At 46.2% G+C, this 12,695-nt stretch overlaps 1 protein-coding gene across 1 annotated transcript in view; it reads right to left on the reverse strand.

The window, feature by feature from the left end:
• LOC119406862 (transmembrane reductase CYB561D2) overlaps positions 1-12,695 on the reverse strand; it is a 30,868-nt gene that overhangs the window by 11,656 nt on the left and 6,517 nt on the right. Inside the window, exon 2 of the mRNA XM_037673615.2 lies at positions 8,651-8,691. Coding sequence (XP_037529543.1) covers positions 8,651-8,691 — 41 coding nt within the window. The remainder of the gene's footprint in view (positions 1-8,650; positions 8,692-12,695) is intronic.

A 12,695-nucleotide genomic window follows, 5' to 3' on the forward strand; every position in this document is an offset into this window, starting at 1 on the left:
AGAAGCATCATGGGAAGTGTGACACGAAAGCGAGGAGCAAGCGGCTTCAGAGGAGGTTGGCTTGTGGACGCTAGGCGTGCTCCCTCCTATGTACACTGCAAAAAATATATGTAAAAGTACAGACATCATTACAGAAAATGTCTGTGGTCACACAGAGAATTTCTGTTATTTGCCTTTAACAGAAATGTGTACCTGAAAAAAACAGACAATTTCTGTCTTTAAGGTCAGCGCTTTACAGACAATTGATCACGTGTCTCTTAGTACTTGAAAAACAACTATAAAAAATAGACTGCACCAAGTAATAAATTGCTTATATTTTAGGAAGTAAGCCAACGGTAGCAATTAATTTTGTTTCAAGTAATATGCGTATTTGTACATGTTGCGGTCCTTGCTTTCGGCGCGCTTCAATGCACAGATTCAAATTTCATGCTGCTAGGCCTCGTTTCTTCTTTATGGACTGGACCAACTGATGCTCCTCGTTGTTTGCTCGTCGACGGTCTGCTACCATTGAACTACTGCGCTTTGTTACAGTTCGTCCATCAGGTGAGTAAGAGTTCCCTTGCTACTTTATGTGATTACTGAACTCTATTATGTGTTACTGAAGTGCTATTACGTGATTATGTTGTTGCTATAACGCTCGATGACAACGGCTCGTGTAGCCATACGCAGTTAGCAACGTTTTTTGAACCAATGGTTTTAGAAACGTTGGTTGCTAGTGCACGTCGTATTTAGCTGTGCTGCTGCGCTTAGTCGTGCGGCAGGAGGTGTAAGCAGAGCAGTACTGCCATTTGAAATGTGCCAAACGGCTGCCGCCGTCTGCGCAGTGTGCTTCGCTGTCACCGTGTCGAGCGTACTATCGTGCACGCCCAGTTCAGGCGTTGAGTGCGCGAGATTGAGTCACACTGCAATGTGTTCGTCCGTTGTCTGATGTGTAAGGAGCTAGTTTAGGCGCACCGAAGCAGGGGCTCCGCTAATGTTGCCATCAAAGAATGTGTTCGTGTCATGTGGCGTTGGCGGAATGAGTCCCATTTATGCGGATCGCGTGCGTTCTTAGATTGCTATGATGCGTGATTTTTGTTCTGCTTTGCCAGCCTCGTTATAAACGGCCAGGGGCGTAGCCAAGGGGGGGGGGGGTTGGGGGGGTTCAAACCCCCCCCGAAATTTTTCAATTTTGCTTGCGTATATATGCACGCACACATACAAACGCACGCACGAACGTATATGAAGTATGGTTGAACCCCCCCCCCCCCCCGAAAAAAATTTCTGGCTACGCCCCTGTAAACGGCCCTTTATAGCCCAGCGCAGCGTTCGTGTCAACCAGCGTCAGCAGAAGTTGGCGACGCCACGTTCATTGGTTCGTCACGTTACGTTAACGCGAAAACCGAGCACTACGTCGACTTGACGCATGCGCAGTTCAGCACGCCCGGCGTCCCTTCGTCACGAAGAACGAAGAAATGCAGACACCGTGAAGTCAGGGTTTGGGTACAGTGTTCTTTGGGTAACGTCGCCGGCGCGGAATGCAGCATGTCGCATCTCGCGCCGGCTGCAGCAGAGGCGCGGCGCGCCGACGGACGCCGGACGCGCCGGTCGTGCCGGCCTTTGTGCTGCACGTTTGAATAGCGTAGCCTCGCAGTGCCGAGCGTGCGCACGCTATAGAGGGTCTTTGACACCGGAGCGGTAATGTCTGCCTATTGAATTGTATCGTTCGAGATTCTGTTGGAAAATATAACCATTTAAAAAAGTGACGCAACGCAACGCCTCAACCAGTTTCATATTACCGCAACGATTCTGTGCCCTACTCTACATGAACAGCACTTATCGAAAAAAATGCAGTCGAACACGCATATATCGAACCACACGAATTGTTGCGCATCTGAAGCAGTTGTAAAATCCCATGCAAAGTGTTGGGCTAGTTCACGCAAATATAGTGCTCCTCTTCACTGCACATTCGATATATCGAACGCGACGCCACGCCCAAGGCCTCAAAGTGCACTGCACCACACGTGCAGGAAGTCCGCGCACGCGTAGCGTAGAGACTGTAGCACCTGTCATTTGTTCCTTCCCTTTTTCTGTTTCCTTTCTTTTCTTTTTTTTTTTTGAACTTTGCGTTACTACAAGATATGTACGCGTGGCGACAGATAAGTCATTTTCAGTGCCACAGTCTGATAGAGTGTCTTTCCTCACTTCTGGCTCACTGGCTTCTTCGTTGACTGGCCGACCCACACGCCTCTGCGCGCTTATTGGTTCGCGCCTGGGTTCGGGAGAGTTGGACATGACTCATCTGTTCATAGTACAGCAGCGGCTCGGCAAAGATGTTGAGCCAGTTCGGCGTCGTCGGCAGACGCGCCGGTGAAAGCAGTGTCGTTTGAGACGGCGTCAGGCCTCAGGTTTGTTAGAAGCCCGCTGGCTGTTCTTGTATACGCGTTTCTCCGGCGTGGGGGAAGGGTGGGGATTTGAAGAAGTGGCGGCCTTTGATGAATGCGCGCTCCTTGAAGGTATCGGCGCCGTGATTTGACGCTGCATTTTAAATGTGGTGTAAGCGCTTACTTGTTCGAAACACGCTAGCTGTTCTTGCACGCGTTTCGCTGGCGTGAGGGGGGGGGGGGTTGTGCTTTGAAGTGGCGGCCTTACATGAATGCGCGCTCCGTCGAAGGTATCGGCGCCGTGATATGACGCTGGATCTTGAATGTAGTGTAAGCGCTTACTTGTTCGAAACACGCTGGCTGTTCTTGCACGCGTTTCGCTGGTGTGGGGAGAGGGTTTGAGCTTTGAAAAAATGGTGGCATTTGATGAATGCGCGCTCCTTCGAAGGTATCGGCGCCGTGATTTGACGCTGCATTTTGAATGTGGTGTAAGCGCTTACTTGTTCGAAACACGCTAGCTGTTCTTGCACGCGTTTCGCTGGCGTGAGGGGGGGGGGGGTGTGCTTTGAAGTGGCGGCCTTTCATGAATGCGCGCTCCGTCGAAGGTATCGGCGCCGTGATATGACGCTGGATCTTGAATGTAGTGTAAGCGCTTACTTGTTCGAAACACGCTGGCTGTTCTTGCACGCCGTTCGCTGGCGTGGGGGGAGGGTTTGAGCTTTGAAGAAGTGGTGGCATTTGATGAATGTGCGCTCCTTCGAAGGTATCGGCGCCGTGATTTGACGCTGGATCTTGAATGTAGTGTAAGCGCTTACTTATTCGAAAAACGCGTCGCTGGCTGTTCTTGCACGCCATTCGCTGGCGTTGGGGGAGGGCTTGTGCTTTGAAGAAGTATTGGCATTTGATGAATGCGCGCTCCGTCGAATGTATCGGCGCCGTGATATGACGCTGGATCTTGAATGTAGTGTAAGCGCTTACTTGTTCGAAACACGCTGGCTGTTCTTGCACGCGTTTCGCTGGTGTGGGGGGAGGGTGGGTGCTTTGAAGTGGCGGCTTTTCATGAATTTTCGCTCCGTCGGAGGTATCGGCGCCGTGATTTGGCGCTGGATTTTGAATGTGACTACAGCGCTTACCTATGACTAGAGAGTATGTCTTTCTCGGCACCAAACTGGCCTTTTGTAGCGTTAGCTCCACTGGCCTAGCCGAGCCAGTTTCGCGTGGCTCCTCAAGACACGTGCTGCTCATGCGAGGATCAGTGATGTCACGCACAGGAGCCGGCACCGGTCTGCGCTTTCCAGAGGCGTGACGTCGTAACCGTTGCAGACGTATTGGCGCCGGCGCGCGCGCAGCTATTCGCTTTGGCTGTGCAGTCGCCGTCTGACACTGCGCTGGAGCCGCCTGATAGCGCCTGTGACTGGCGTTTGCCAGTGTGGTATAGCCATGGAGGAGAGCGCAAATGCTGCTCAACGGCGCAGAAGAGCGGTGAAGCATAACTCATCGGATCCCGAAGTATATAGTTGCCTGGCAAAATAAATATACATGTGCCACATCATACGCATACCATGTGTGTGTCATTGGAGCAGCAGTAAGCATGATAACCAAGTTAATCCTAGACAAGCAGGAAAGCTAAGAATAATTAGCTGAACCTGTGCTAACGCTACGTTATCCTGGCATAGCCGAGCTAAGCCACTGCAAAAATTTTTTTTTTTATTCAGCACTTCTTCCTTCTTGTGCATTTCACGTGTGCTGCCCGTTGAACCCCGTTGACCTGATCGGCTTTTTGCTCATCAAATAAATCATTTATCACCGTCGTGTGCCTATCGAAGTTGCTACTTTCGGATACGCCAATCCGTAATCTGCCGTCTTTTCGCAAGTTTACATATTTGTCAGAGGCGTGCTAAGTTTTTATTACGACCACAATTTCGAATATCGAAATATTATATATGCAACTATTTCACAATCTCCATGGAGTTCGATATATCTGGGCTCGATTGTACACCGAAAATAGAGTGAACCATCGCAGGTGCAGACCAGCACTTTCAAAATGCGCCATTTCACTTCCACTTAGGGCAAGAGATTCGGTGCTAATGCAGCTTGAAAATCGTTTGTGGATTTTTTTATCTTCTTTCTTGCATTGAGTGTTAAGCATCGCTGGGGCGATCAGAGTGTTTGAGAGTACGCAGTGTTAAAATATGCGCAAACCAGGGGCGTAGCCAAGGGAGGGGGTTGGGGGGGTTCAAACCCCCCCCCCCCCCGAAATTTTTCGGTTTTGCTTGCGTATACACGCGCGCATACAAACGCACGCACGAACATACATAAAGTATGGTTGAACACCCCCCCCCCCCCGAAAAAAATTTGTGGCTACGCCCCTGGTGCAAACACCCAGTTTTACCAAATTGTTTAAAAGGGTATGAGCTTGAGCTTGTTGATTTGGCTTCATAACAGAAAACAGCGCGGGCAAACGGGTCTAGAAAGTCCTGTCAGCCTTTCTTGTACCGTTTGCCACGCTGTTTCCTGTTATTAACAAATTAACGAATTCTATTTTGCCTCGTGCCTACTTATTCGATCAATGCTCGTTTCTTTACTCAAGGATACCATCTGGGATGATGACCTTGAGGAAATGCCAAGTTGACCTTTCATATTTGCGAAAGGTATGCTATTCTCCCCTTCTAAATATGAGTAAATTTTGAACCCAAATTTTCAACTTGCAGGTGGTGGTTTCCTGACAGCGAAGTCCTTCACAGTTTGCATTGACGACGTTCCTCTCATGCAAGCATGCAGTCCTAGAGAGGCGTTCAAGATATTATTCCTGGCAGACTTTGCGCCAACGTTGCCTACCCAAAAAGAGGCAAGTCTCACTCTGGAGTTCACTCATAGGTAAGATTGAAACTAAACCTTGGGCACAGTACTTTGGTCAATAACTCTAGCTTTCCGGTAACATTGAAAAAAAAAATGTATGGCATATCGCTCACATAAAATACCTTTATTTATTGAGATGGCTTCATTTAGTTAAAAGGAAAGGAAAGCGTTTTGGAACAAAATTACTAAAACTAAACCATTATCCCTTCAATGAGAAGCTACCTGTTTTATGGTATACTGCTTGCGAGTATCCACAAACATACTGGCTGTCAGTACTTGACATTAGAAGGTTCAAATTCTAGTTTTAGTGTTAGATAGGTTAGGAGTTTTATTTTAGACTTATGTGGCAATATTGTATTTAAAGTGAACGTAATGTAAGTAGACATGGATGTATGCAGAAAAGCCTATTCTTAATGAAGAGCTAGTGGGTAACTTTGTAGTTACACTGTATCTAAGAATATTTAGGTACTTCTGGACTGCTAAACAGAATTGCCTCTTCTTTTTAGGTCACTTGCCACTGTCAGTCCCGGAAAGGGCACAAAGACTGAGCATACACGAGGGAAACAGCACATGAACCCGAAAGTGGCGTCATTGATTAGCTTCCTCAAGGACTTGACTTATCATCTGTGCCTGCCAACTCGAACAATATCGCCGGGAGATTTCCTAATCTGGACCCGCTGTGATACTGTGGGCATAGTGAACGAAGCGGGAATTGTAATGCCTTGTTTTTCTTTGTTAGACACAACATTAATTACAACAGACAAGAAAGCCAAGGCAAGTACAGGGGATGTTATTTGTAGTCATTACGGAGCAAATGTCAAGAAAGCGAAGTGGACGAAAAGATAACATGCCGCTGGCAGGGACCGAACCTGCGACCTTCGATTAACGCATAGTGACCGCTTGTGATAGTGTGGGCATCTCTCGTATTTCAAGATGCACATGTTGGCAACTGCCTGAACTTCTATGTTTCATGTCAATAAACTTGTTTGCATTTCACTCTATGGTGCACTGAATTAACGAATTTGTGAGAGGATGCGTGCTATAAAGGGGACAATGCAGATGCAAAAAATTGTGGTGCTTTCTGTTTGTGAGATTTTCTGTTCTTGCACCTCATACATTTTAGGTTTGCATAACCTGTCAAATTGCAGAATATTTGTCAACTGACGTTGCTGCGATGAGAAAGAAATGCAATTTCAAAAATTTCTTGTTACTTAAAGCAGAAAGCTCATTTTAATTACAGAAACTTCCTGTACTGAACAAATGAAAAAAAAAACTTGTCATGTCACAGAAGATTTCTGTACTAAGAAACCAAAAGTGTAGTACAATTACAGAAATTCTCTGTTAGTGAGAACCGAAAAAACATTGTAAAGGTACAGAAGTTTTCTGTTGCTGAAAACAGAAAAATTATTTGAAATTACAGAAATTTACTGTTACTGAGAACAAAAAAATATGTAACATTACAGATATTTGCTGTTACTGAAAACAGAAAAAACCATGTATATTACAGAAATTTTCTGTTAGCAGGAACAGAAGAGACATGTAAAATTACAAAAACGTAAAAACAGAAAACAGAAAGAGAACAGAAATTTTCTGGCAGGCCAGCTGCCAGAAAATGTCTGTTTTTTTCAAGAAAAATTTTTTACAGTGTATATATATATTTTTTTCTCCATGGACGCCTCATCAAACGCGAAAAGTGACCGTCGGCGTCGGCGGAGTCAACACGTGATGCAAAAACTCATCATCGTGTGATGACGTCATCACGACGTCACAGGCCGCCACAATTTGTGACGTCACATTGCGTGACATCTCATGATGACGTCATCACAATACATCGACGCTTGGTCATCGGTGGGCCGATCACGGAGGCACTGCAAAACTACGTGAGGTGCAGAAAGCTGCCAATTCCTCCGATCCCGGAGGAGTGCAAGACCACGTTGGTTGCGGAAAGCTTTCGGGCGGGATCAATAAAATGGACTGAGAAGAAAAAAATCACACTTTCACCGCAAGGGCGAAGGAATGAATGCGATAGCAACAAACAGTAATGTTATACGAAGTAAGGCTAGCAGCTAACTCTTTTGGATCCGATCTCGCGTAACTGAACAAGACGCTGGTGTAAGAGAATACGGCCGCTTCAGGGACAGAAGCGGTTCTCGAGAAGTCTCTTCGCGTTGAGAGCACAGCACGCAAAACGGTATGCGAGTCGTTTTCTGATGCCTGCCGAGATAGCCAACAATCGCGACCGCGCCCTTATGATCAAAGTTCACAGTTGCTGCATAGCGTCCATTCATGCTCCGTCAAGACGGGCGGGGTGTTTCCTCTGCTTGAGGAGCAATTGACGGCAGGCCTCGCACGCGGGATGATGTAGAGTGCGCGGGCATCAAGGCACCCTAGGCTGATGTTATCACATGCGCCTTCCGTGCGACGGAGATGGGCCGGCTCGTTTCAGCTCTGCTTCAGCCGCGTTGGTCGCCAGCGCTGGCGCGCTTTTACTCGCGGGTAGAACATACGATGCGCGGGGCGATGTTTTCGATTTGGACTTTATACGGAACATGACGGCGACGGCAAAAACCGGTCGGGAGTGTCCATATAATTGTTACCGCAATAAAAAGAATTAAAGATGACTTCCGCCTTCTATTCGTCTTAGTGAAATGCATAAGGGACCTTGTGACCTTTGTGGAAAGCGCGACGCTTTTCCAGGTTGCAGTCTCACTGACAGCAAAGAGCAGTACTGTTTTTCTTAGTCATATTTTACTGTTTCTGTGTGTCTGTGCTTGTATGACGCACGCACGCAAGCACGCACAAAGGGAATGTAAGGAGATTAACAGTGGACGCTCTGCGTGGCATGAGCGCCTTATCATTGCGAGCGGGTGCGCTATCAGCTGCCGTTTCGTATCAACACTTCTAGCGAGGCAGGAGTGCCAGGAGAATTGCGGCGTCCTTTACACTTTGTCTGCGACACCGCGAATCGCCCCACGCAACCTTTGGCCCCACACCAGTTTTGAAGCCACGCACTCAGCGTGTTCCAGCTCGTACTGCTCAACATAGCACGTTTTCCAGCATGCGCTGCCATTCGAGTATTTCGTTGAGGATGCTTTCCGGGTTGTTAAACTGAGATATATGAGCTTCTATGTGTTGCTCGCAAAATAATAAGAATTGCGAGACCAATTATCTGAATGAGGAGTATGCTTAGACGAACTATATGTAGGTAATGAAGATTACTCGGCTATTTATGCATTCTGCACGCTAAGGTAAACATGAGCACAGATAAAATGCGAGAAGAAACGCACATGTCAGACGGACAAATGCGAATCTGTGTTGTTTTTGTACACTCGTGTCGCAGCAGCTGCCGTGTGTTCAAAAAATGAAACCTGCCCATGGTATAGACTCTAGAGGAATGTTCTGTGGATACTGCGCAGGAGAACACTTACCGCCAACACCGCGAGCGTGGGGTGCCACGGGAACAAGAGGCCTGCAAATATTGAAAATCGACTCAGCATCGGATGCGCTCGAAGCACTCTGTATTGTTTTACTTTCTTTACCGCCCAGATGCTGGCGATCGATGTCGTAACAAATTGGCAGTACAAAAAAAAACAAAAACAAAAGAAAAACAGCGAGAACAAAGAGCCAATAAACAAGCTACTTAACTGGCTGATCATCCTCTTTGAGGCAGTTGTTGCGCCTGTGTAATTGGGGACCGAGATTATGCTTAAGCCTCGTTGAGAGTAGCACACTTACAAAAAAGAGAAACAAGAAGTGATGTGTCCACGTTTTTTGACAGCGCATTACTCTTAACTATAAGTCTTGGATAATCAAATATACAGGGTGTTTCAACAAATGTGTCCGAAAATTCTCAAAAATAACAGAAGCGTGATGTTTGCTGGCTGCCTTCATAATTAATCCTTTTGTGGTAGCAGACGTCTTAAGGTAGCTAGAGGAATCAATTAGGGCAGTGATTAAATAAGTTAAGTTAACTACCTTTTTAATTGGTGGAGACAGGCGGACGGGTTAAGTGGTATAACTGGAGCACTTGCTGCGATTGCCGATGTGAGATTTCCAAAAAGGGGCTGCTAATCATTTTAGCAGAGTGATGAAACCTGACCTGGCGAAACCGAAGTGCGGAAGAGCGCAATTGCCACGTTCTTCCGAGATAACGAGCGAGCGTCGATCGTTGTACCAGCCCACGCATCCATCGATTTCGCTTCGTACGTGGTTGTGCGCTTGCGATTATAGCACGCGTGGTGCACGTACACATTTGAGCAAAAGTACACGGACCACGGGAGCGCGTGCCGAAATTGCCGTCTGCTGTCGAGAGCACTGCTAGAGTGACCGCACTGCTCTGGCGAACGCACTGCCACAGCTAGCCTACCACAGCTATACTGGCTATGCTTTCGAGAGCAGACGGAATTTCGGCACGCGCTCCCGTGGTCCGTGTACTTTTGCTCACGGTAACGAACAGTGGAGAACTAAGAACACTGCACTCTTTGCCGAAAACAGTGACGTCATTCTGGCCGTCTGCTAGTAGCGCTCATTGGCGCTTCCGTTTCGCTTTCGACGGTGAATTTGGTCAAATTTCATTATTCCGCAATAATTACCACAGGCCACTTTTTCGAAACCACAAAGCGGTAATGGTCTCTTCGCAGGAAGGACATGAAATCTCATACTTCATTCGACCGCCTGTCTCCACTAATTAAAAATTTAATTAGTTTAATTTATTCGTTACTGCCGTAATTGATGTGTCTACTCATCTTAACTGTCGCCACAGAAAAAATAATTAGAAAGGCAGCGAGCAAATATTCCATTTCCTTTATTTTTGAGGATTTCCGGACATATTTCTTGAGACAACCTGTAAAGTGGCGAAGTTATACACCTTTTCAACGAAGGCTCCCTGGGTGCCGCCATAATTCGCCGTGGTAGGTGTGCGTGATCCACCCAAAATGCACTGCCGAGGCAGTGACGTCAGAGTGCGTCAGCCTTTGTATACTCTCGTGCCACAGTCCAAAAAGGAGGTGCTCCCCCTTTCCATTGAAAAGGTCTATACATTTTTAGAATATGCACTTTAAGAAACGCAATTTCCAGTACCTATGTGTACCATGCAGTTTACAGTTTGTCAGAAGCCTTCTTCGAGCGCCCAGGGACAATGCAAAGTGTAAAGCAGCATTTTTAGATGTTGAGGGCGGGAATTACGAATTTCTACATACTCAGTGAATGGTTATTTGGCGCAATTTTGCCATTGTAATACGTGCCTGGTGGTCATTTATTTTCAGGTTGAACATACCGCTAGCTGACCAGTGAGCCTTGGAATGTAGGTATAATGTCTTTCATTCAAGCAAACCGATCTTCGATCAGTCTGCCACAGCTGGCATCTACTATGTATAAAACCGTGCGTATTATATAAAGCGTGTTTGAAAAACATAAAATCGTTCGTTATCCTGCACTTTCTTGAAATGTAACTTCATCGTGCGTAATCATCGTCTCTGCCGAAAGTTTTACCAACTTTTCGCGAAAGACAAGATGGATGCGCGGGCCTCGTTCTGTTTCATCAGAGAGGTGTTACGTGATAAAAACCACGATGATTGCGGAGCACGCGTATAGTGGGGCTCTCCCGAGTAAATATGAGCCACTGGGGTTCTTTAACACCCACGCAAATCTAAGCACACGGGTGTTCTTTGCATTTCGCACCCATCGAAATGTGGCCGCCTTGGCCGGGAATCGAACACACGTATCGGAGCTTGACGAGCGCGACGCCTTAGACAAGCCAGCATGCAGTGCGAGTATTCTCTCGAACTCGGACGCTCATGCGCGTGCGAGCGACAGCATCTGTGCGACAGCTGTCCTATTAGGGCTAACACCAACAGCAAAATGAAGCCCGAGAATTGTTCGTTGAAGAAAACTCAGTAATAAGCTCAGCAAAAATCTCTTTCTGTGTTGCAAGTGAGTCACTATATGCTCTGTTTAATAAACGGGCAAAATGGGACACTTCACAGGCATGTTGTAATGAAGCAATGTTTTCAAGGCGCTCATTTAGGCCATAGCAGCGGATAGCGAGCAGTAATCAAGGCACGCGTAAAATCCAAATTGCTGTCCGCGGCACATGTTGTAGCAAAGTAAAAGTTCGTAATAGCTTTCTTCAATAGCTCGGTAGATGGTACCATCAGTAAGAGCGGCGCCAATTTGAGTCGTTTTTTTTTATTGTGAGTGTTTGAAACGCAAGGAAAAAGTGGTACACATTTGTACCACTGTCCTGAAAATGGTTAGTGTTGTTCGAAATACCGCACAAACTTGTGATAACAATCAGGGGCGTAGCCAGAAATGTTTTTCGGGGGGGGGGGGGTCAATCATACTTTATGTATGTTCGTGCGTGCGTTTGTGTGTGCGTGTATATATACGCAAGCAATATTGAAAATTCGGGGGGGGGGGGTTGAATCCCCCCCCCCCCTTGGCTACGCCCCTGATAACAATGCAGTAGTTCTGTTCTGCTATAAATGGGCTGCTTTGGAGAGGTTGAGGTAAAGAGCAGCTAGGCTATTCCATTTATGTATGTTGTACATAAAAGATAGATAGATAGATAGATAGATAGATAGATAGATAGATAGATAGATAGATAGATAGATAGATAGATAGATAGATAGATAGATAGATAGATAGATAGATAGATAGATAGATAGATAGATAGATAGATAGATAGACAGACAGACAGACAGACAGACAGACAGACAGACAGACAGACAGACAGACAGACAGACAGACAGACAGACAGACAGACAGACAGATAGATAGATAGATAGATAGATAGATAGATAGATAGATAGATAGATAGATAGATAGATAGATAGATAGATAGATAGATAGATAGATAGATAGATAGATAGATAGATAGATAGATAGATAGATAGATAGATAGATAGATAGATAGAAGTTCATCGCATAACTGAGGAGTCAGGTATAAATTTTGAAATTATTGCCGGTGGGTATGGTGTGGCCTTTAAATATATTGCGCTCCGTATAAGAACTCTGTCAAAGGTTTGTAGGCCACTGCGCACGTGACACATAACACAACCGTGTACATCGACAGCTTCCACTAAGAGAGAAAAACAGGGCCCATGCTTAGCCAAAAAAAAAAGTGCGAGAGCAATGCATGAAAAATGCCTCTATCGAAACTCACTTCCACAAGGGGAAGCACTGTCATGCATCCATCTAGTAGAACGAAGTTCGTAAGAAAGCTTCCTGACGAAAAATGCCGGAATCCGTATGGATTTCTAATTTGGCTTCGCTCTGCAAACGGGTGGATAAAAATTCTTCCCGTTCAAGAACTATACGACCTGTAGTGCATATCGAGGCTCGCGTGAACCGACAAATACTTCAACTGCGCTTAAGTCGTCTGCAAGTAAGTACATGCAAAAGTCGCCAATAAAATATTCGCTTCATCAAATTGTGATGTCTCGATTCAGTGGCGGTTACAGATTCGTAAAAAGC

This window comes from Rhipicephalus sanguineus, chromosome 10 (assembly GCF_013339695.2).
Source record: "Rhipicephalus sanguineus isolate Rsan-2018 chromosome 10, BIME_Rsan_1.4, whole genome shotgun sequence".
In the NCBI taxonomy this organism is placed as follows: Eukaryota; Metazoa; Arthropoda; class Arachnida; order Ixodida; family Ixodidae; genus Rhipicephalus; species Rhipicephalus sanguineus.